This window comes from Sturnus vulgaris, chromosome 1 (assembly GCF_052056855.1).
Source record: "Sturnus vulgaris isolate bStuVul1 chromosome 1, bStuVul1.hap1, whole genome shotgun sequence".
NCBI classification, from domain to species: domain Eukaryota; kingdom Metazoa; phylum Chordata; class Aves; order Passeriformes; family Sturnidae; genus Sturnus; species Sturnus vulgaris.
In genome coordinates this window covers 13,051,908-13,077,028 of record NC_142243.1, presented here as the reverse complement: position 1 = coordinate 13,077,028, position 25,121 = coordinate 13,051,908, and the positions used below count along the sequence as shown (strand labels likewise).

The following is a 25,121-nucleotide window of genomic DNA, read 5'->3' as shown; positions in this document are numbered from 1 at the left end:
TCTGGGAAAACAGTTTTCTGCTGTTTTCTGGTTTTGCAGGTTTAAAAAAATGGGAGTAGACCACTATGAATTGCCTGTATAGTTACCTAAAGCTCAATAGCTCTTTGCATGCTTGCTCTTTGCAGTGTCAGTAAATGGAAGCTTACTCAAGAATGATGGATTCACCCAATGGCAGAAATGCAGGAATTTTGATTTGTAATGTGCTGTCCTTTCCAGAGTTGATCTGATTGGTCAGATTGGTAGAATCTGACTTGGTCAGATTGGTAGAATTTGCACTAATCAATTTGAACACTCCTCAGTCTCAGGATTTCAGCTGTGCTGGGACATCTGCTGTGCTTTCTGTATCTCAGGAAGCCTTTGTATTGTTTCTTTCTTGGCACATTTGAAAGATTTCCTGATTTTGGGCCTATTGTTACCCTGTCACAAAACAGACAGGGTAACACCCCGACTGCCTTCAGCTCTCCGGTCTGTGCTAACTTCCAGGATATTTGGAACATAAATACGACCATGTCCCAGATCTCCATCCTTATCGTTTTTCTGAGACACCCAGTGCACTGTGTTATGTGTCACCCTAAACTTATTTACTATTTTAAGACTTCATTGCTTTACACACAGATTAGGCAAAAGTCTCTACCCTCTGGTCTATTTCCACTTCTGGAACTCTGCTTTGGCTCAGGACAAAGATCCACAATTCTTTTCTAAGTGCACCCATATTCCCCCCTTCCCCATCTCAAACTTGTCCCCAGCCTGCTTGTGCCAGCTCTGTCCTCTTGGCTATTTGGTATTGTCTAGTCCCCAGACTCATTTTCTTAGCTAAGAAGTTTTTCAACCATTCTCATTAGTTCTTCAAATATTTGGTTCAAGTTTGGGTGCCCTAGTCAGTCCTCTTAGCTTGGTGGGTACCTACTAAAGTTTGTTCTGGAAAGGATAGATCAGAGCATGCCAGGATATGGCAGCTTAGTAGCAACTTCTGAAAGTCTGAAAGTTGTCATAAGCTCTATGTGAGCTCTTCCTCTGAATGGATATTGATTTGAAATTATCTTGTGTTGCTTTAGTGCAGACAGTCCCTTGGTGACTGCTCTATGAGCCTCCAGAAGCTAAATGGCATTCTCAGAGCAGAAACAGCTGTTCTTCTGAAAGGTTTGACAGTGTCAGTGGTCCAACCATTAGGAATCCATGGCAGAGTTGAATGCTTGCCCTGCATCTCAGGACTCTCAGCCTTTTGCATCAACTGCAGTGACAATCTTCTTGTTACTGTGCTGAAGAAGAGACATCACTGGAAATACTGGTAGCTGATGGGCCTGGAACATGGTGAAGACAGGTGTTCACAGAACCTGAAGTACTGTGAACTTTCAGGATATATTATCATATTCAGTTGATCAGAATAACTTACGGCATCGCTTGTCATTGACAGTGAAAAGTGATTAAGATCTCAAAAGGATTTCAGGAATATCAGCTATTTTCCACTTATTTATATGGGAGCAAATTGGTATCCAGTTGTGGGAATTTCATTTGCATATCTTAAAGAAGAAATGTAAGGTAAAAAATGGTCAAAATGAAAACATTCATAAAGTGTTTTTCAGTATGCAGATATAATCATATTGAGGACAAATGGTTTTCTGCTTTTGAAGTTAGACAGATTGGAGACAGCATCAAGTTTTAATGCCTGAGAAAGAAAACAAAGGTAATGCTAATGATTTTTCAGAGACTGATAGGTTTGAGCTGGATTCAGCTTGCTAGTGCTTGTGCTGTAAAAATATGTTGAGTTGAACCTTGTCTCTTTTCTGTGCTTTTCTTCAGTTCTGTGAATCTTCAAACAGAATAATTGGAACTTTTCTTAAGACTGAGAAAGTGAATGTTAAAACTTCTTCTGTGGTATTTTTGAAAATCTTAGCCTACCAATGAAAACAGAGTGACTTCATTGATAACTGAAAAATTGCCATCTGCCTTAAGACCAGAGCACATGGGAGAGTGATAGATAAAGGGAACAGGAAGACCTGTCTAACACGTCTGTCACTGGAACTACTGGTGTGTTATATGCTTGAGTGTTTATTGAAAAAAGGCTAAGGTTCAGCTGGTCCACAGACTTCAGAAAAAGCTGCCAGCAACAGTGACGTCAATGTCAATTCTGGTGACTGTATTTTACAGTGACTGATCTGCTGGTATTTGAACTGAAACCACTGAAGTTATTGGATAGTATAAATTGGTGTAAATCCATTAACATTTTTGGGACTTGTTCTTATTTACAGCAGGACCAGGCTTGGGCTCTTACATAGATTTCCTTTGTGTCTTTTTTTTTTAATTTTACCCTCTTGCCTTTGTGGCTTTTGGATTTTTTTGGTAGATTTTTTGATGATATAGAGTGAAGGAACTCAATTGTGATTTCAGCTACATAGATGTGTGCTTTGGAGAAACATGCTGTCAAGCTTTTAAATGCATAAGAAGTGGCAGGTTTCCAGGCAAGCCTCCAAATCCCTCCCACATATCTGTAGATTATATAATCAAATTGTGTGTGTTTCATGTTGCTAGGATGAAGTAGAAACAGCAAATTGAAATTAATTCTCATTTTAGGAGGCTGTGAGGTGCCAAATTTTGCAGCATTATTACAGCAAAAGTAGTAGGGAATTTTTTGTGGGGGATGGCAAGGATGAATTGCAGATTGGGGCCAGACTGGTCACAGGCAGTAGGTAAAGCCAGTCAGTCAAGCCATTTTTCTTCACAACTCAAATGTGAATGAGGGGCAGGCAGAGAAAGACAACTCTGTTGCCTTCTAGGCAAGAGAGTTTTATTTTGTAGGTTCTCAGAGCCCAGTTGTGTCATCTGATCATAATACAACGCTGCAATGCAGTGAGGGAATATTTAAGCATCATAGTTTGAGGGTTTTTTATTTATTTGTTTTGTTATGTTCCATTTCTAATTTGCCTCTCTGGCTGGCAACAATCCTGATTTACGAAGTATGGGAAGTCAGTTTTAAAAAATGTGTGTCAGAATGCAAACCTTACATTGAACATTTTTTGTATCTAATTTTTAGAAATACGAACTTGTGGTATTTTGAAAAACATTGACAAAAATTATTTCACCAGGGTCATGGGATGTTTAAAAAGCAGTAACGGTTTTGATCTGCATTTACTGAGGTGTTAAAAGTTTATCTGTGTCTCACTGAGCAGTGCTGTGCTTTAGGGGTGTCAGGCAGCCTGGTGTAGGCACTGGTGAAGTCAGGATCTAGTCTCTCCATGCAGCCAAAGCTTTGTTGAAACCTCACTTTGTTGTATGGATGCAGTATAAGCTGTACATTGAATAACATGTGTAATAAATATCAGTACAAGTGTTCAGCAAGAACTTTTAGATACTAACTCAACTTAGCCTGTGGTTTGGCACCTCCTCTGCCCATTGCTGGGTAGGCTTCTGCATGATAAAAACCCAGATGGAAACTGAAATCTTGTGGTTTTTCATAGGTAGGAAGGGCCTGCAAAATCCTCTGCATTTAATCCATTTTCAAGAAGAAAAAAGAAAACAACTCAAAATATGAATCACAAAACCTAAAACCTCTCTCCTCTCTACCTCTAAAGTGTTTTTTTCTGCAGAACTAGAAAAGCTAGTCATTGTTTTACAAATGTTTAATCTACGGCTTCAGGGTAGATTTATACAAGTAGGAAAAAGAAGGTTCATATTGAATTCCTCTTGGGATTGTCCAGATCCTTAGGCAATTTGCAGTGGATCAACATATATTTAGTGAGAGATGGTACATGAGCATTGTTCCAACCAGAAAAACTGCAACATAGCAGTGCACTGACCTCAGAGTTAACTGGGGCAGTAGCATGGCCTGTAGCAGATCAATAATTGAGCCCTTACTAAACATTTGGTTTGGACTTGTTTCACTTCTGACTACTGTGTTTTGTTTAATTGCTGCAGCTGATGTACAAGACATGCAGTACTTTCCTTTACTGCTGCTTTCCAGAACTACCAGAAGGATAAATGCTATTGAGGATGAAGAGCATGAAGGTTCTCTCTGAGGATGAAAGTCCATCTGCTGCCATAAATCTGATGCTGGCTGAACAAGCAGTCTGATTTGGTGGAGACATGTTAGTTAATGTTAAACTGCAAGGCAGTGGCAGCTTTGCTCCTTGCTTAAATAGTGCATGCTTGCCTAGTAAATTCCCAGCTTTGGGTTTAGGTAATTCAGATATTTTGGTAGCTCCCAACAATAAAGGACCTCTTTGGTTTAATTTAAGATGTTTATTTTACTGGTTTACGAGATGGCAATGTAACAGGATTTTAATGTGACTGGTGCTGGTTATACTGAAGTTCTGCCTGACCTTCTCACCTGTCTCCTTTGTGAACTAGTGGCAGAGTAATAAACCAGGAACATAACAATATTTGCCCTAAGACTGCACTCTGGGAATTCCCTGAGGTGTTACTATGCACTTTCCAATTATTAGTGAATTTGTCTTCTGGGAACCTCTCTAATCCCTTTTGAACCCATTGGTACTGAAAGCACTTCAGTGGTGTATGGAAAGCAGTTACATTGTGTTAATGTTGCTGAGGAGCCTCCTCCTTTTGTGTGATTTGAGTATGCCCATATCTGATGGCATTTTTCCCAATTCCTGCAACATATTTTTTGAGAAGGAATACTCAAAGCTCATAATATTGAAGAAGAATTTTGAATGTTTTTTCCTGTGTGCCCCAATTCTTGCATTAATCTACATCTACCATTTTGTCAAACAGTATCTAAGATGCCGTTTGTGATGTTATGTCCTGTCATCTGCAGACTTTGCCATCTTATTAAAATCACTTCATGGTTTTGAATGTATTGAAAAATGGACATGGCACTCAGTGCCAGGATGGTGTTAGGTTGGACATGATGACCTCGGAGGTCTTTTCTAATTCGTTCTGTGATTCTGTGTATGTGCCAGATCTCCCTTACGCAATTGGTTTTTATCCTGTTAAGGATAGAACTTAAGAAAGTCTGAGAGATGTAATCTTCCATTACAAAAGCCTGCTCAGTTTCCCCACTCTGTATCTGGATACTTTCGGTATCAGGACACCATTGCTAAAAATAGGCTCTTCAGAAGAGTATGACCTCCAGGTAAATATCACATGTTAATTTTTCAGGTGATTCCTGAATATATGAAGTAGTATATTTTTTTTCATTTTTAAAGGCCAGTCAGAGTTGAATTTGGTACCTCTTCTGTACATACAACACATGCCAGTAAAACTCTCCTATGTCAACTGGCATGTTTAAATGAAAAAGCCTCTGATAATATTTGAGATGAGGAACTGCTGTCCTGAGTGAAATGACTCACTGTATTTAATTATTTTATTGGCAGATTAGACATAGGCCTTTGAATTGGAAAAATTTCATGTCTATTTAGCAATTACTTAAACATTTAATCTATGGAGTGACTAAATGTGTTCCTGACAGTTGTACAAATTGATAATGATGTGGTTATTCTTCCCTGTCAGTAGATTCCCTCAGTAGATTGTCTTGGAGGAGTCTTGATGAAATCAGTCTGATTACCATGCTGCATTAGGTATTATCTTTTTTGATTTAATACATTGTCTTTCTGCTTCTCTTTTCTCATAGCAACTCTTAAAGCAGTGTTCTAGGCTCACATGTGGTGGTTTTAGGTGTTCTGTGGTAGCAATTCACTGTTGCTCCTTCTGGTGTGTCTAATGGGTTGAGTACAGGCCTGAATTTGGCAATGAACATTTGAACACGTTGAGCTATTTAAGGCAAAAAAAAAAAAAGGCTCTGAAGAACTGAACTTGGTGAATTAAATTAGCATTTCCCTGGCAGGCAATAATAGGAAGTGTTTGTTCTAAAATGTTATATTACATATGGCCTGACATTTGGATGTATCTTTCCAGTAGCCTTGGTACCTGGAACAGTTCCCATAATCTGGAAATAAGATACTGCTTAATAAGTAAGCAACACACAGTGTCAATGTGAATAGTTAGATGCATGACTGGGTAATCTAGTGCATTATTTTATATCTATTTTTTAATTAATTTCCTGGTATATTTGCCAATAAATGTATCAGGAAAGATAAGGGAGTTCTGGCTATGTCCATCTCTGTGCCTGAGAATGAACAGAGACCAAATTGTTTGATGATATTACTTGACATTTTAGTAGGTCCTCTCCTGAATCTGAAAGGCTTCTCAGGGCAACAGGTTTTTCTAAAAAAGGAATCCAGATGTTCAAGCAAACTTAAAATATACTCATGGTTTTGAGAAAAGGCTTGAAAGATTAATGAAGAGAAACTGATTCTGGAACAGTCAAGATTAGACAGAATCAAAGAAATTTATTCCATCTTTCCCAGATTTCTTATATGCCCATATGCTGTTTTCCAACAGGACTCCTCTTCTGCCTCATCCTGTACTAAGAATGGACTGGTCCAAGTAATGCATCAGTCAGGGCAGTGATGGAGAGCTTGTCTATAGGAATCCAGTATGGTTTGTTGGTGAAATAAAGATTGTATATGGAAGATATCGAGAGAGTGGGATGTGAGGACAGGGTGTCCAGCTTCATTCATGATGCATTCTGAGCAGTCAGCAGCCTGTCCTGGGTGACAGAGTCAAATCAGAAACTTTATAACCAAGAGAAGAATAAGTTGTTTTAAACTTAAGTGGCTGCATCTTGGTTCAGACTGAGTTTGTCACCACTGGTTCCATGTATAGACAATGGAAAAGGGTCAGTATGTCCAGAGTATGATGTGTCTGTTCTATCCCAAACATTTGTTTTAGGATTTTGTAAAATAGCTGCTAAAGAAATGCACTTCTAGAAGAGCATACTTTGTTTATTGAGGGGCAACTGGATGATTAGCTTTGAATCAGACACCTAGAAAGTAACTATAAAGTTTGGGCAAGATAGTCCTGTGACCCTCCAAGTATGTGCTCTTTTTTTCTGGCTGCTTGGAGTCTGATCTACAGAGCTATGGACTGGGATTTTAATGGAGCAATGACTTTTATTCCTTTACCTCAGTTCCTCATCTGTAATGGAAATAGCAGTACCCTCTTCAACTTTTTTGCCCACGCTGCACACAATTTAACCTTGCTCTGTGACTCGTCTTTGGAGTTCTTCTGTTTCAAAGTGCCCTCTCCCCCTTCTTACCAATGGCACAGGTATCCCTGTTCTGTCTGTAGGGTTTTATCTGCCTGGATTTAGAATGGCTGCATTACTTGATCAGGTCAACCTCATGAGTATTACATGTGATAGCACCTGACTTGGAAAAAAAAAACAGATAGGAAATTGCTTTTATCCTTTTTTCAATTGTCTGTGGCTTTTATGAAGAGCTGGAGAACTGAAAGATACTGATTCTGAAACTAGTTGCTGCACTGGGACTGGGTGTTACTAGTCCTGGGCATTGAGCCACTGTAATCTTGGAAGTAATTTCATGTTTGGGACAAGAACAGAACATTTCTGTAGGATTTTGACTTAAAAGCAGTTTTAAGACTTTGCTGTGTATTTTTTAGAGCTATTCAGATATTCAGATTAATATGTTTAGTCATAATGATGTCATCTATCATGGTGATGATAGATGGCAATGTTTGAGATTGCTATAAATTCACAGCAAAAAACAAAATATCAATATACTGCTTTTTATCTTACTGGAAATGATAGCTCCTATAGTAACAATTCATAACATATCAAATTATTGTAAGGCACTTCCCCAAGATCAGCACTTAATGACTCTGAGCTGCCTCTTCTGAGAACAAACGTGGATTAAAGAACTGAAAGACTTAAAGTAAATGTCAGTTAAATATCTGTAGCTCTCTCATTCAGAGTTCAATTATAATTTTCCTTCTTCTAGCTCTTTCTTGTGTGCCTGTATATGTGATGCACGAGTGTGGAAGTCACAGTGTTTAGGTTTTAGAAGGTGTGGTGTCTGGAGTATGGGTATAATGGATGGCTGCCTCTGAAGTGGATATGTGTTCAGGAAGCAGTGTGGTACCTGTTCTGCCATCAGACTTTAATGGGACTGAGCTTTCTGGCCATGGAGACAGCATGACAGCTGAGTAGTGCACATGTTGTGTGCATATACATGCACATGTGCTTTAACTGTGTATGTTTATGGGCCTTTGCATACATTGATTGATGTAGAGATCCACTGATAAGAGAGGTTTGTAATATCAGTTGACTTTCAGTTTTAGGTGACAATTTTTATGTATGAATTGGCACTGTATCTTGGTAGCTTGGTGATTTGGTTGCCATGTGAATACAAGTCTGCAGAAGAAAAATTGAAAGCCTGTTATTGTAGTTTGCCAGATATCCTGGGGTCCTCCTCAGAAAAGATTACAAGTTATATTTTTGCATATTAAAAAACAGCTGCTGTCCTTGAAGTCAAGAATGCACCTTTGCAAATGTTGTATAATACACTTGCACTAAATTTTTTGAGAAACCAGGGTTGATATTTTTCGTTTTGTATTTCACGGATTACCTACTCTATCTTTGGGTCACACAGCTCAGTAGGGAAGCAAAAGAAAAGAAGAGGGCCTGGAAAGATGCCATTTTTCACTGGCACTTTTAAAAATCTTTTTTGTAAGGGAATGAGGAAGGGTAAACTCTTCCTACCCTGCTGGGTTGGTATGAGAGCACCTCAGAGCTTCAATCAGTATCATAAGATGCCTTTTTCCAGATGTAGAGTTGAGCTGCAGCTCAGGCTCCTGTGCCCTGGTTTGCAGAATATAATGAATCTTTAAAGTCATGCAGTTTCTTACTGATTTGTGTGGCAATAGTGTCTGTGTTTTGAGGAATGGTGGAATGCCTGCACCTTGGTGCAAAGCTGCAGATAATGCTTCAATCTGAGATTCAGACTCATAGTATCAGCTCAGCTCTGAAATAATGATGATGATTATGCTGCTAACTTTGTATTGATCTGTGTCTTCAAGTGAAATTGCCTTGCTTTGCTGTAGGTTAACCCAACACTTGTGCTGCCTGGTATTGTGTGTTTGGCTCAGTGACAATAATCCCCTGCCAGCTGCTAACCTCTAGGTTAAGTTTGTGGCAAGAGCAGCTGGGTTCACAGCCAGCCTCTCTTGGGGCATGGATGGCTTTGTGTCTCTTGGTGGGACAGCATGGTAATACTGTTTGAAACAAGTGAAATAATTTGATATGGCATCAGCTGTTGTAATTTGTTTAGGTCTGTAATGATACTGTGTTTACCAGATTTTACATGTGTCATGTAAAGTAGGTATCGTAATTAGTGGTAAGTGAATCATGATGTAATTTTTTTCTGATACGTTTATGTGAAGAAAAATAACTTGGTATTTTTTCTTAATTATTAATTTTTTAAAAAAGTCTTTCACAATGCTTTATGTTCCCTTCTATCTGCCTTTGAACCTAATAGGGCAGAGTAATTTATTTTTAAAGTAGTGTATAAGTTAAGTAAAAGTGTGTTAGGAAGAAAGCAATTATGGTGCTCAATGTCACAGGGGCATAATAGAAATGCATAAATTTCAGTTTGAGGTGAATAGGACAGTGGTTTAGTTCCTTTTGTTGCTGCATGTGCTGTAAGTGGGGCACAAGTGAGGTTGACAAAGCAGGCAGTAGTTAAGGTGTTAATAAATCCTGCTGGAAACAGGTGATGGAGCAGTTGAGGGGGTGACATTCTGCTGCTTTATGTAGAAATGCACTCGGATGGTGAGACACCAGCCCGTGTTCCTGAAGGTGGGCACAGTGCTGGGATCACATCCAGTGAGCTCTAGCTGGCTCCGTGGCATTTAATCAAGGAAGGAGAGTAAGAGAGAAGGTAAAACTGGGAACCTGAGTACTACTATGTTCTCAATGCCCACAAGCGTGGTCTAGTAACAAAATGAAAAGGTTATCAGTGAGGAAATGAGCAGTGATGGGTGATGCACAGCACAGCCCATGGGTGCAAAGCAAGATGCTGTTAAAATGGGAGCTCCACTTTCTCTCCCCAGCCTACATTACTTGAGGGCAAACCATATCATATATGGTTTTTGGGCGGAATTAAAGGTTTTGTGGAGTTACTGTTTATATTATTTATAACATTTAGAATGGACCATGCTTCTGAAAAAAATGTGAGCAAGCCTTACCCCGTGTTTGCATTCTAACAGCAGAACTGAAATGTCACACACACATTCCTTGCCTTTTGGTGAGAAGTGTTGGGAGCAGTTTCGCTTGGCTGTGTGTCCCTGGCAGTGTGTTCACCCAGATGAGTTGAGGCAGGTGCTGTTTGCAGTTCTGAGGCCTTTGAGGGAGGCTGCTGCACCTGCTGGGTCTGGCTCAGGCCACCTGTATTGGCTGGGCTGAAACCTGCTCTGAGCTCAGTGCCAAGGAGTCAGAAGCAATGGGAGGTCTTGTGTGTGATGGACTTGCAGGGCTCCACTTGATGTCCCAGTGCAAGCTTTTCATTCCAAAAGTCATGTTGCACTCTCAGTATAATGAAAACAGTGTTTCAGAGTGAATTTTTGCCCATGAAAACCTGTAATGTCCTAGGAATTGTTTTTCCTCAGCTCTGGAGTCAGTTTGTGTGTATTCCAGCATGCTGCTTGATATCCCTGGATATCCTGCATATGAACAAGTTATGGGCCCAGTTGTGATTCTTGGGCTAGGTTCTGTTGAACTCTGCTTTAAAAAAAAAAAAAATTTTACAAGACTGGTGGGAGGCTTTCTATGAGGACAGTTTTCAACTAAAGGGTTATCAGTGTCCTTTATCCTGTAGCATGCCTCGGGCATGCTGTCAGGAAGGAAGGCAGGCATGCTCACACAAGTGCTTGTCACCATTCTTGCTAATTTTAACAGGAAACTGAAAATCTTAAAGGCACCATATTTGAGAAGTTGTTTCACTTTGCTGGCCTTAGATTTTCAGTCAGATAAGTGAAGGAAAAGTGATGTTCTTGTATGTCAAGATATTTTGATCTAAAGAAGTAGCTTTTAGAATAGACAGTGTTCTATATTCCATTATTCTATTTTATTGTTCTTACACTTCAGATGTTTTAGGGCAATGTAAAATGAATCATGCTTCATGACATTGAGGTGCTGGAGTGTGTCCAAAGGACAGTGAAGCTTCTGAAATGACTAGAGCACAAGTGTTAGGAGAAGGGAATGAGGGAGCTGGGGGTGTTTGTACTGGAGGAAAGGAGGCTCAAGGGAGAGCTCATTGCTCTCTACAACTTCCTGAAAGGAGGCTGCAGCCAGGTGGGAATTGGCCTCTTCTTCCAGGCAGCCAGTAATAGAACAAGAAGAAATGGCCTCAAGTTGCATGGGGGGAGGTTTAGATTGGGTATTAGGAAACAATTCTTTACTGAGAGGGTTGTCAGGTGTTGGCACAGGCTGCCCAGGAGAGTAGTGCAGTCACCTTAGAATCACAGGATGCTGAGGGTTGGAAGAGACCCTAAAGATCATCCAGTCCCAACCCCCTGCCATGGGCAGGGACACCTTCCACTAGACCAGTTTGTTCAAGTCCTTATCTGGCCTGGCCTTTAACACTGCCAGGGTTAGGGCACGCACAACCTCCCTGGGAAGTCACAGTTAAGTGATCCTTTGAGATATAGACTTGAAGAAAAGGTCAACCTGTTAGCCTGACTCCAGCCTGCATTATGTCCTCAGTTTTCTTCATGTGTAGGTCCCAGAAGGAAATGGCCCTCACTGGGATAAGTCTTTAATTTCTGCTGGGTGCACACCTTGAAACATGTTCCTAAGACTTGGAACAGTGCAAAAGGAAAAAACTTGAAAATTTTGAGCACATTTTTTTCCCTTTCAGTCCTTGGTTCTGTAAGGCTGCTTAACTATTTGCTATTCGTATAGCTTACTTTTAAAAATGACTGAATAAGTTTCAGCAGTTTTTAAGTAAGTCTGTTTTGACTACCAGTTCTTCTTTGGTACAATAAGAAGAAAAAAAAGAACTGAGTAGTGTACTTAAATTTCTCTTTTGTCTTTTCATTACTAATTTCTACAGTTACCCAGTCTAAATTTATCTTCACCAAATTTACTGCTAGGGTATTAATACAGGCTGAAAGACTTAAAAAATTTAAATTTTAAGAGCATACTTAGAAATCTTACAAAGCAGGAGCATATATTCTTCCAGCTCATATTTATGTTCACATTAATACTAATCTCAGAATACTTTTTACTTAGATTTTCTCTATGATTTTAACTCCTACTAGAAATAATATTTAATGTCTCTGTCTTAAGACGTTAACATTCAAGAAGTGTTTTTATTCTGTTGTGTGTTTGCAGTGGAACTGAAGGTCATGCTGTATTTGAAGCATTGTCTTTGCAGGCTTCATGGAACTGTGTCGCCTGTCAGTGACAATGCTGTCCCTGGAGGTGTCTTAAACACTGTGGGTGTGACACTTGGGGACATGGCTGGACCATCCAGGGGGTGGACTTGGCAGTGCTGGGTTAATAATCTTAGAGGTCTTTTCCAACCTAAATAATTCTGTGATTCAGTGATTCTATGTTATACTCAAAAGCCAGAGGAACAGTTGAGTATGATGGAAATGCATGTATGTGTTATATGTCTTATATGTTGTTTAGGCACTTTTTACAGTGGACAGTTGTATTTAAATAAGGGGAATGCTCCTGATTTAATAATAGCACAGAATTGTTGCACTCTTCAGTCCATGCTGAATTCTGCATGTAATGGGGAGAAATAGTCTTTTCCTCTATATTTTCCTATGGAGAAGGGAATAAGTGTTTGCATTAGTAATTTTTTTTTTCGTATCTTTTTCTGTCTTGTATATCAATAAAACTTTTAAAACTAATTTTGGTTACAGTTAAAGCAAAAACTAATAAGTGCTGTACTGGAATATCTGAAAAACTACCATGAGATGAGCTTGAGAGGGAAAATATTTATTAATTGCTATCGTTCTAAATGTAAGGAGACATTAAGCAAGAGGCTTATGTATCATGTGATATCAGATCATTTAATTCACTCTTGAAATGTGTCTAGTTAGTTGGGAGAGACTGCTGTGTAAGGGAAAGCAAATGCTGAAAAGTGATACAAAGCTAAAAATCCTGGATACAAACCTTGTTTACCCTGTGGAAAGTTATAGTTGTGATTTGTTTCTAGAAGAGAAAATAGATATAGCTGTGCCTGTAAGAGCTGCTCTGGGCTGTAACTTGGCTGACTGGTCAGGCATAACTACAGAAATGAGCATTATTTGCCACAGAGGTTTTCTTTTATTGGTGAACTATCTCTGCCTCCCTCGAAAACTGAGATCAGAGCAGAGCCTGGAACAGAGTCACCATGTAATTGGAACTTGCTGAGAAATGTCATGCCTGTCGTTTGCTTGGAATGGTAGGCAGAGAATACCATAGCTCCAGGGTAGCAAAGATCACATCCAAGTTTTTCCAGCAACCTAGCCAAACCTGAAGGAGTTTACCCTTCCAGCCAATTGGCTCTTGAAAGCCTTCCAATTTCCAACTTTCTTTTCTTTTAATAATCCATGTTAAAGTGTACTGGAACATGATCACAAACATTTGTTCTTGCAAGAATACTGCATGCAGCTAGAGGCATTTTCATTTGTGGTAGGTTAGTTGCTGCTTAGATTAGACTTGAAGTGTTGTAAAAAGTTACAGCTAGATTTTGTGGTCTGATACTGATAAATCTTTATGCTGTGATTGTGTGGTGTTTGAATGACATGAGCTGAAACTTCTAGTAATGGATCTCACATCTTGGAAGTTTTAGTGTAAAAGCAGGTGCAGTTACTGTTACTAGCCAGTGAAATCAGCCTATGCAATTCAGTCTTGTTTTGGCTTAAAGTTTTTAAAACCTCTGAACAGAAAGCACCCCAGTGCTTTATTTATTTATCCCAATGAATTATTTTAGTCCCAGTGTTTAATGCATCCCACATTTTAGAGACATTGATGTACAGAAATCTCAAATGGAAACTATACTGCTAGATTTAGTCGTAGGGTTTTCCAAATGTAAGGTTGTATCATGCCTCTTTTGCATAAATTGTAGTGCTTTAAATAAAATCTAAGAAAATGGATAATAATGGTGAGAGATAGCCCTTTTCAATCTTGTTTCTTTACTCTCAGTTCTATTTTAGTCTTTGTTTTTAGCTTCATTTGACTAGAGACAGATGAGGGAGATCCTCTTAGCTGAGGTGTCCTTTTAACTCTTACCAACTCCTCAGGGAATGCTAATAACACAATAATGTTTAAGGGAGTATTTTCATTACTGTAACCATAGCTAATTGCTGTTAATAGAGGGGAGCAGCCCACCAGAATAAGAAAGAAGCAGAAAGATATAAGGCGTAATGAGACTTCTGGAATTTATTTCAGCAGTTTTTTTGTAGGTTCAGTGTTGGGGAAGCTTATCTCCCTGTCTATGCCTGGAGAATACAGTTTCTGATTCTTCTCCCACAGATGACATCAGCTCATTCCTATGGGCTGGTACAGTGAGAACAGGAGCAACAACTCCACTCTTTCTCCCAGCTGGACAAATTACACCTCAGGTGCTGCTGGTGCACAGAGGTGGCATGGACTGGGGAGTTTCCACCTGTACCAGGGAATGTGGAAAGCTCTGCCTTTGACATCTCCATGAACAGCATCCCCTTAGCTCAGGTCACCTGTGCTTCCCTTTCCCTTTGCTCTAGTGGTGATTGTTTTCTCTTCCGTTTTGACACACTTCCTGGAAGCGTGTAGGGCTCAGATATTGCTCATGGCTTGCATCCTTGTAATGGCTCAGTAAGATCCTTTGTGGTGGTTTTGTTGTTTTCCACCCACTACAAAAGCAGTCACGCTGTAGTGTCAGGCTGTGGGTGGAGGAAAGATGGCAAAGAAGTGAAGTAATTTGTGTAGTGTCTGGTCAGCTCGGTTTCCTCTGCAGCATGCCTTGGACAGGTCTGTTCTTACCTCAAGCCCCTTTCAGTAATTTAAAAAAATAATCTTACAGGATGAAGAAACATGGAATAATTTAATATTGAAGCATATGATAAGTCATTAATATGGGACACTGTTCTTTCCTAAATGATAATGGTGGCTGTGCAGTGGCAGTGGTAGCTTGTGGTCCCTAGGGGCAAAGGGAAGGAAGGAGAGAATTTCACCAGGTTATTTCAGAATTGAATAAGACTAAAACCAGTGGTTTACTCAGTTTAGACTTCATTCTGTTATCAAATTAACATCAGAGCTTTGGTGGTGCAAACTTACCTGACTTTCATTGTTCAAAAGGAAGGAAATAACATCTTATTTTTTCTAACAGAATAAACACATTTTCAGACCTGCTCCCTGCTGCAGCCCACGTGCACTGTTAGAAAAGCAGCAACTGTGTTGGTTTTTCCTGTTTGTGTCATGCAGAAGCTTTGATGTGTATTGCTCAGAAGTTAGTTACTACAGCACCCATCCTTCATTCTCTTGTCATGCCCTCTCCTATCACAGTAAGACTCATGGATTGAAGAAGCAATTGGGTTTTTTGTTAAAAGTTCTGCCACAAAAGATTTAGTCTCATCCTTTACTGTTTTTATCTTGCATAATGTAGTCTAACCACAAGTTTGAAAATTCTTTCTGAAGAATTGCAGCAGAGCTTGGTGCAGTTTTAGAAAGTTTACAGATATGCCACTGGGATTTGCTGAGCTTTTGTGCTTAATAATTTAAATATTGCTATTTCTGAAGATTTTATAGACCTTGGGCTTGAGACCCTTGGGATTATCTGATCTGACCTCCATATGAATCATATGCAAGTAACTTGCATAAGTTATTCTTAAATTGAGCCCAAATAGTAATGCTGGACTGAAGCCCAAAGATGTTTGGCTGAAGCAATCTTCTCGAAAAGGAAAACATCAAGATAAGTTGAGTGCGTGTTCCTTGGGTGTGGAGCTTCACTGCCTAATTGTCCTCCCTTTTTTAACTCCAAGGTCATAATTAAGATCTTTCTTTCTGCTTTCATTTTCCACTGTTTTTGTCTATTGTGTGGTAGATTGGAGAGAGCTTTCAACTTACAAGTTGTATGTAAAAAGCAGACACCTCCTAGTTTTCATTTTTCTTCAGTTACAGTATCAAGACTCTCAGTTGAAGGCATTTTCAGCAGACTGTCATTCTTGTAGCTCACCTCTACACTCATCTAAACTTTATTCTTCCTCTTTGCTCTTTAAAAAGTGCAAACTGAGGCTGTGTTCAGGTTTTTTTTGTCTCAGTAATACTTTTTAAGATCTTGTTTTGAGATTTAAAATATTGCCTGGGCTTTAGCCCAAGTCTGAAGCCAAACTGTTTCACAGTTCGCTTCTTTTTATGGCCATAAAGCTGCCGTAGCTTTAGGAATTAAGTTTCTCTTGTTGGGGTCTTCTGGTAGCTGTCTTTAACTTCAGCACAGTTATATACCAAATTAAGTTATATACACAATCTACTCTTTTTTTCTCAGAGAGTGATTTTATTTTGATGTGATGCATCAAAATGGCCATTATAATAACTGTTAATTTGGCTGCTGCTAAGCAGATAAGGGAGTATAATCTTACGTATATTTGTCTGTATTTGATACTGTTCTTGTCCAAATCCTCCAAAATTGTGTGAATTGTGTTAGACATATGATCTCTTCTTATTTGAAGCATGTGTCTGACTTAGCCTTGGCTACCCGAAAATTAAATTTCATTTAAATATGCAGCTATCAGTTAATCTATAGATATAGATATGTGCATGTGTACATGTGTTTATAGGCACAAACCTTTGGTTCCTCATCTTTAGAAGACAAAAGCCCTGAAATTTTCATGGGGTACCAGACTGTTGAGGTGTTTACAGGATGTGGATTATATTTTGCATAACTTAACAGTCCTTTAGTAACGAAAAAAAAAAGCCAAAACAAACCTGATCTTTGAACTGGGAAAATACATAGAAAAATACTCCAATTCTTTTCAACAGAAAAGAAAGCTATAGTGAAAGATTTGGACTATCTATTTTGGACTATCTATGAGTCCATGGCTTTTTCTATTTTGGAGTGCTGGATAACTGTTGGAAGAAGTACCCACTGTTATTCTTTCATTTGAAGGCTGTGATGAGTTGCAGAGCAGACTGTTGGTAATGGAGAATATTTTTGTGCAGGTTTTGAGAATTAAAATTCTGGCTCTCATTTGCCTCTCTTTTGAATAATAGACTGTTGCTTGTGTGAGTTTAAATCTCTTTTTATCTTTGATCTTTTGTTTCATAACAAAATGGGTAAACTTTCCTGTTACGGCTGGTTTTCATGGTGCTTTTCAAATACTAGAGACAATTGGTAATAATACAAAAGCAGTATAAATAGAATATTTTCTTTAGGATGGAGTTAACCTTCATATGGATAATGCCTTCTGGTGATGAGTTACTAGCTTTAGATATTTGTGTATCATTTGATCTCTTTATTCTGTAACGTGTTTTGTAGTGACAGATCTGTCAGGATTTGTTGCCATATACAGAAAGACATTTGTTTTAAAGCTCTACAATGAATTAAGACATCTAAGAACCACCAGAGACTGAAATCTTACATGTTGTGAACCATCCATTCTAATACTCCAGTGTGCCAGCAGTGGTGGTCTGGAGTGATGTGGTGCCACAAGTGGCCTGTGGGATGCTTGGATTTGCCCAGCCCTTTTCCCTGGAGGAGCAGGGAGGGGCTGGGTTGGAGGTGCACACCAGACAGTTTTTGCTTGTGCCTGCAGGACCTGTGCTGTTCATCAGAGGGTTGTGGGGAGCCAGTGCCTCTCAGCAGCATCTGTCCCTTTGTGGCCACGTTTTGCTGGGTAAAACAGGCTTTGCCTTTTCCCACACCCATGTTCTCCTCCTCTGAGTTTTGTGCAGGCAGTTTGAGAAGGACAGATGGATGTGTTGCTGGGGAGGATGTGAGAGAAGGGATGTGGAGAGAGGAGGATGGGTGCTGCTCTGTGGGGTTCAGTGGTGGGAAGGAGCCACGTTTGCTCCTTGGCTTGGATTGTTGGCTCTGCCAAGATAATTAAAAATCCCTGGACTATCCTCTGCAGCTGCTGAGATGGATTTTGCTGGCCTTCTTTCAGCTTCTGTCAGAAGAATAACAGTTTATCTGAGAGCCACTGCTTTTTGGTGGCTCATGCTTTTTTCAGACAGACTTTAAAGTCCTTTGTTGGTTTACTGCTTCTGCAAAATAGCACCTTGTAACACAGGCATCTTTGGGAGATGTGACTTGACTGTAAGATGTGGCAATTGGTTTTACTTTCTTTTCAACTCTTCAAACAAACTGTGAGCCTGGTTGTTATTATTTCTCAAACAGATAATTTTCTAGGCTTGAAGGAAAGAAGTGCTTTTCTGGTTTTCTGTATTTTGCAAGCTGGAATCAGTGTTGTGTTCCTGATCCTATTTTGACCAGATTTGCACTGCTGTACTTTGAAATGTTTGCATAAAAAGAATCTGTAGTGTTTCAAAAAAGAAAAGGCTCTTTTTATTTCTGGTGATCTATTGTGCTGATAAAAGAGGAAGAGGTTGATAAAAGATAATGTATTTTGCATCTTTAAGTGCTGATTACTCTTCATGTAAGGAAAAGCATCTTGAATTCAACTTAACAGAAAAACCATCCTGAAATGGAAAACAGTCTATACTAGCATTGTCTGTCTCAATGGATGATTATTTTTGTCTTCTGTATAAATGAGATGCATAGAGTAACATGAAAACATTCTACTTCGGTCCTTTGAAGTCAGAACTCCTAGAATAAGATGGCATTCTTAGGATCTTCTCCAAACTTGTCTGTGATTTCTGGGACAATCAGGATAGCTTTCCCTTGAATTCCCTAGATTCCCTCTGTTTTGTAGCATTGATGTTAATGATAATAGTAATTAGAAGACCATTTGCAACTGCGAAGTTGCACTTCTGCATTTCTTGGTTCTTCCTTGTAGCAAGAAGATCAAATTGAGCCCAGGTTTCCAGCACCATTTCAGGCTGCTCATCTCATGGGCTACAGAATGCAGGGAGGTGAAAAGGAAGCCAAGAGAGCATAAAAGGAAAAAATACAAACAGAAGGTACATTTGTAAAGGGGTGTGTGGTGAGGAGAAAAATGCAGGGAAGTGGAAGACCTAGTAAATTACTAAATAAAAGGGCAAGGAGAGCAGAGTATAGGCATGGATGCTGAAGGAACAGGGGAAGGTATAGACAGAAGAACTTGACTCTGGGACAAAAAGACTTAGTTTTCCTAAGATCTGGGGCTTAATTTCCGGTTTTATTGAGCTTTCACAATGATTTGAAAGGGGAAATGAGAGAATTATAGAAACTGGGATAATCACAGAAGATAAATATGTCAGTGCTCCTATGTAGTAAATGCCTGCTTAAAATGCAAGAGGATGTGCATTTGGAGATAAAGAGAATGTAAGAGAACTAAGGTCGAGGAAGCCACACTGGGAGAACAAGGAAATGCTAAAAAATTATGTACTATTTTAGTAGCATGTTTTCCAGTGGAACAGGCCTGTAAGCTTTAGCAGATTGATAGTGGAATGGAATTTGGGAACAAATAAATTCAATGGATTTTAACCTTGATAAGGGAAATAATTTATAGACGTTTGTATAATGTATGATAGATTTGAATTTGTAACTGGTAAATATATTTCAGGACTTTTTTTTTGGTTTGTTTTGTTTTTTGGTAGTTGTAGAGTTTTTTTGGTTTTTTTTTAAGGTTGTTACAGCAAAGAGTGTTAAACTGTGAAAGCACCATGTTTTTCTAATCTTGACCATATAAAACACTTGTTTACATTCAGTTGCAATAACTACTTTTAATCATGTCTAATCTTGGAAACCTGTCTATCTGTAGAGAGTTGTGCATTTGTTTGTAATGCTTAATTCTTCAATAATTACATATAACAAGCTGTGTTCCTGTGCCAAGTTGTGGCTTTGGGGCATGGTGGGAAGAAAGTGATAGTAAATGGGAAATTCCTGACTACTTGTGTACCAGCTTCTCAAGCTGCTTTATCTGTTTTAATCCAAAAGCAGTCCTTAGAACTGAAGTCTCATCCCAAAGCTCTGTTGATGCAAACGATTTGCATGCCAAAAAAGAACCACTTGTGCAAAGAAGGATAAAAAAGTGAGCCTCAAGATGGATTCTGTTTTGCAGTAGCTGCTTAAGTATGTAAACTTGGTGTAATTAAAAAGAATGAGAAAATCTCTGTCTGCCATTGAATAATCATAAATGTTTTTTCTGCTATTCTTTCTTTCCAGATTTGAACATGGAATTCAACCCATCAGATCATCCACGGGCCAGTACGATATTTCTCAGTAAATCACAAACAGATGGTAGGTTACTGAATTTATTACAGTAGTTATCTCTAAACCCTTTGTTAGAATGCATGTGATACTCCTTTAATATGTAATTGCCCCCTCTCCCCCAAAAAGAGGCATTTAGAGTTTTAAGTAGTCACACCTTTAGCTAATTGTCTTGTCAGAGCAATAGGACAAATAAGGATGAAGCTTAATATAATTATATTTTAAAAATATTTTCTCTAAATCCAAAATTTTTGTGTAACTGTTTCTAAATTTTTTTCAACATTAGGCTTCTGAAAAATGTGTAGAAAGTATTTTTTTTAGAAAGTGCCAGTTTATATTAGCTAAGAAGACATTCCAGGGTTTCTCTGATATAGACGATACTGTAAATGAGTTCAGTTCTAGATTTTCCTAACAAAATAACTCCCATCCTACCCAAACATTCACTCTTCTTCTCTCACTATGGATTTGATATAATCATGTTTGTCCGGAGTTTAGTTGGTTTTTTTAATACATAGACAAAATGATCTCTAAAATTAACATTGGTTAAACAAACCTGAGATCGAGTTAGTAGAATAGAAGCCATTTACTGTGGCTCTTTTGTTCCCTGTTGGACATGTATGACATGTTGATTTAGAAATAAATGAATAATGCATACAAAACACATTCTTTTCTAGCAGGACTTTCAAAAGGAGTTCCTGCATTGTAATTCTGACTGTTCAGTATGAATTCTTTGTCCTCCTTTCTGGTGCCTGTATAAATGCTGCTTTTACATAGTAAATTACAGTGTCAAACACGTCACTTGAAAAATAATGTAGTTTTCACTTACTGTATATTTTTTGCTAGTTTTTGAGCACGACTAGAACAAAGAGGATATACATTTAGGCCCTAATTGAAGAGTACATTATGTGAATACCTTGTTTAACCTTGAGATTGTCCTTCTGAATTCAGCCCTCGTTCTGTCAATACCTGATTAGATGGGTTTGGATGCCATTTACCATACTAATTTGGTTTGGTAGTCTGGAAAATGAATATGATAATATTTCCATAGTTGTATTATGAGGATTGATGTCTATTTTATAGTGAATTTGATGTGTTTTGAAATTGTCTAATCCCATATGGATGCTACTTATTTCTTGTTACAGCTTGTTGAAAGAAAGGACAAAATAGACCCAAGTTCAACAACTAAAATTTTGACCAGACTGGATGGTTATTCTTACGTGTTATAAAAGTGGTTAATTTATTGCAATATGGGGTTAATTTTAAGTATTTTATAAAAGTATTTATACTCATGCTAGAGTTGGTCTATGAAGCTTTGTTCTAGTTTAAGTAACGTGAAGAACATATTTTTGAGTAAGAACAATTAATTCAGTACAACATTATAGAAATGCTATCAATGGGGGTATAAGATCTGTTCAGCTGTCCTTTGATACATTGGAAAAAATACAAAGGCTACTTTGTTTGTACAAAAATAAAGAGATTCTGCAAACATTTATCTACTGATGTTCTGCCAGGAACCATCGTGTTCTTGTGGGACAGCTCCCAGTACTAAGCATTTTGCTTGGCTGTACTTTGGGCCCCTTGTTGAACCAAACAAGCTGGAGGAGTTACCACACTGTTCAAGGATGTTGCCTAACCAGAATGCAATAAAGTGCTTGTTAAGAGGGAAATAGAGGGATTTTTTAGGGCATGTAGAATCTGACAGAGCAGGTTGCTGTGGAATGTAGGGGGCCCCCAAGACTTCTTCAGATGATGTAGAAGAGGAGAGCTGAGCTGGCTGTGTTGAAAACGCCTAACTTGGACAGATAACTGCTCCATTACTTGAATAGTATTGGGCTGGTAAACCTTCCCATTGACTGTAAGTGAAAATATTTCTATAGATAAGACCTGTGGTCATTTAAAATACACATTATACAATACACAGAGAGTTGAGTGGCATCAGGATTCTGGGTTTCATCCAGGATCTGGCTCTGGCTGTGAACGTACATCTCATGGTTTTACAGTGAGAAATGGCCAAGTCCATCACTAGGTGCTAGAGTGACTTGGCAATGTTACCTTCAGACAGTTCCATGTTTGTCTTTCTAGTAGCTCCTTGAGCCTCACTGGTAGCCTTATGGCATTCTCTTGGCATAGGAGCTGTGCTTGAGCTGCTTGTGATCAACATGGGAGCGAAGAGCAACAAATAAAATGAGGCAGGATGTGGCATCTCAGTTTATTAGGTGGTCTCTAATTGTCTTTGTTCTGTGAAGCCTGGATGCCGTGCTAAGCATGTAAATTATCCTGCCCCTCTTAGTCAGTAGTCTAAATGAATCCTTAATCTGTTGAAAAGTTAAAGTAACAATAAATATTAATTTGATTCCCAGATAGAGGAACTTTTCTAAATGTTTCCATCTCTTTTGGGAGTTTTCTAGGTGCTGAATCGTATGTAATTCTTCCTATTTAGGGAGCTGGTACAGGATATTGCTTGTTATGTTTTTAACTTCTGTGAGTGCTTTATGCAAGTTCTCCCTTGTTTGCTGAGCTTGGCCAGTGAGCTGTGGGTGACTGGAAACCCATGCACTATTTAGTGTGTGGCTGTGATTAACACAAACAGCACTCCAACAATGTAACTGCCTTTCCTTTATGGTAGCAAGAAGGCAATGTTTTCTCTTCCAGGGTGCTGGTAATGGTGTTTCCTGTCAGTGGGTTCCAGCTGTGCCCCTCTCCTAACTTAGATTGGGCTTTACACCTTCAATGTACTGGCTAAATTTTGCAGTGTCAGTGCAACAATTGGCTTCAGACAAAAGATATTTTCAAATTGTATTTATATAGGCAGATAGAAGTGGAATAAGCTGCTTTCAGTCTTTAATGTTAGCTGGGATCAGTCTTCTCAATTAAAAATAGATGAGTTACCAAGAGTGGTTGATAATTCCAACTGCCAAAACACAAGACATTTTTGTAGTTGTAATCCTCAAGAATTTTGTTTTCAATACTGGTATGATTAACATTAAAATAAGTCTTTGGAAATGGCCCAGTGAAAGTTTTTATTACAGCTCAATGAAAAATACATATATACATACATATGCCCACAGGTGCTTCTGTGTGTATTTCCTCACTCCCTTTTAATTTCAGGATACTTTCCTCCTATTGCGAAAGCTCAGCAATAACAGTTGAAAGTGCCTGCAGCAATAGGAATAGTTCATCGACTGTAGAATGAGGAATACTGAGGCAATTTGGCAGCACCTCAGGCTCTACTTGAAGAGTTCCATTACAACTTTGAAGTTTTATATTGTTTAAAAAAAAAGTAGAAGTTTAATTGTTTGAACTGACTCCAAATCCGTTCGGCTTCACGTCATCAAAACCCCATGCCTGAAACCCAGAATCCTGGAGTTGCAGTTAGGAGTTTATGCTGCAAAATGCTGGTTAATTCTAACACAATGGTCTGGCCTGCTGCAGACCATACTGAGTTGTGTGAGCAGCAAAGTATTTTTAAACTGACTGAAGGCAAGTAATGGAATTACCTCTTTACTGTCATTTTTCCTTGTGCAATAATTGGCTTCCCCTTGTTTAAAGTGGGGATTGTGATTACAAAAGAGAGTGGTTGGGACAGAATGGATTTCTGCTCTGCCCCACTCCCCACTGGCATGTGTTCTGGAGAGAGCTGAGCCTTACCCTATGGCAGGGTGAGCCAGAAGCACAGAAAGAAGCAACTGCCTTCCTGTAGTGCCTCACCTGAGAGGCCAGGCTGACTGAATTTCTGTTTTATGGAGAGATAGGGAAAGGAGGTCAGCATGCTGCTTGCAAAGATGTGCACAAGAAGTGCTTGAGCAGGCAAAAGGAAGGGATGTGTATAAATACGTTAACATATTCTTCTGGAGGCTGGAAATAGCAAGTGGGATTGAGCTGTGAGTGATATTCTTGCTTTGGATAGTACAGTACTGTACCTTCATGGGGAATTGAATAAAGGATACAAATACAGAAGAAAAAAACTAAGGGGAATAAAGGTCATTAAAATGGAATTTGGAGTATATGTGCAGGCTGTCTCTGTAGGATTTGAAGAACTTCAAATGTGGTATAACTATTTGTGATTAAAACTGTTAAATACTTAAGTGTGTTCAAAATTTCATTTAATAGGTGCTAACTTTGAGCTAAGTACTATATTAGGTTTGTACACAACTTACCAGAATTGTTTACTGCATGTACATTGCAATATGTGATACCAGACAAATACTTAGGCTGTTCTTAGAAGTATCTACCACCATTTTATTGTTCCCTGTAGATGTCTTATGTGTTTTGGTGGTGATAAATGCAGTGTGTGCAACTTAAGTGTAGTGCAGTGTTTTAGCAGGATTTCAAGCAGTTTAATGATTTACTAGATCCTCAGAATTTTTCCACTGTTCCTGTTTAATTCTGTTTCTTATGCAATGTCCGTAATTGTGGATCTGAGCATATTCTAAGTGACATGGCTAACATCTGTCATGTGTGATTCTCCTTTCTGCTCCCTGGGAGGAAAATTATGTAAGGATTTTTCAAAGTTTTTTCTTATTTTTTAATTTTCATTTTATGTCTGCATTAAACACAATTATTTCACAGTATTCACACATACAGCTTTGTTTATGTGAGATTGCTTGCTTATAATTAATCACAAATAATGGCTTCTCATCCAACAGGGAATGGACAGGCTATTCCACCATTGTGAACACTCTTATTTTGCTAAGTGCATTGGGTTGCATTGCTTTCAAATCATGATGCACCGAAGTGCATTTAATCACCTACAGCATGAAACCATTATTATTTTAATCCTGCAGTTTGATTTATGTGTTAGTTGCCTCCAGAGTTGTATCCTAAATGCTGTGGTATTTTCAGTGGAACAGAGCTCCGCAGGCTCTCTATGGGGTGAGTTAATTGGGGAAGTGCTTTAAAAAAATTAAATAGAGTATATTTAATCAGCTGTAATAATCATTTGCCTGACAATTAAGACTTTATATACCT

General features: G+C 38.7%; 1 protein-coding gene across 5 annotated transcripts in view; it reads left to right on the top strand.

Moving 5' to 3' along the window:
• Positions 1-25,121, top strand: part of CCNY (cyclin Y) — a 118,801-nt gene that overhangs the window by 52,062 nt on the left and 41,618 nt on the right. For 3 of the 5 annotated variants that reach the window (XM_014892188.2, XM_088159478.1, XM_014892189.2), the window contains exon 2: positions 20,109-20,183. In XM_014892188.2, the coding sequence (XP_014747674.1) occupies positions 20,109-20,183 (75 nt within the window). Of the gene's footprint in view, positions 1-20,108; positions 20,184-24,464; positions 24,648-25,006; positions 25,026-25,121 lie in introns of those variants that run through there. The other 2 variants (XM_088159483.1, XM_088159470.1) reach the window with 2 other exon arrangements.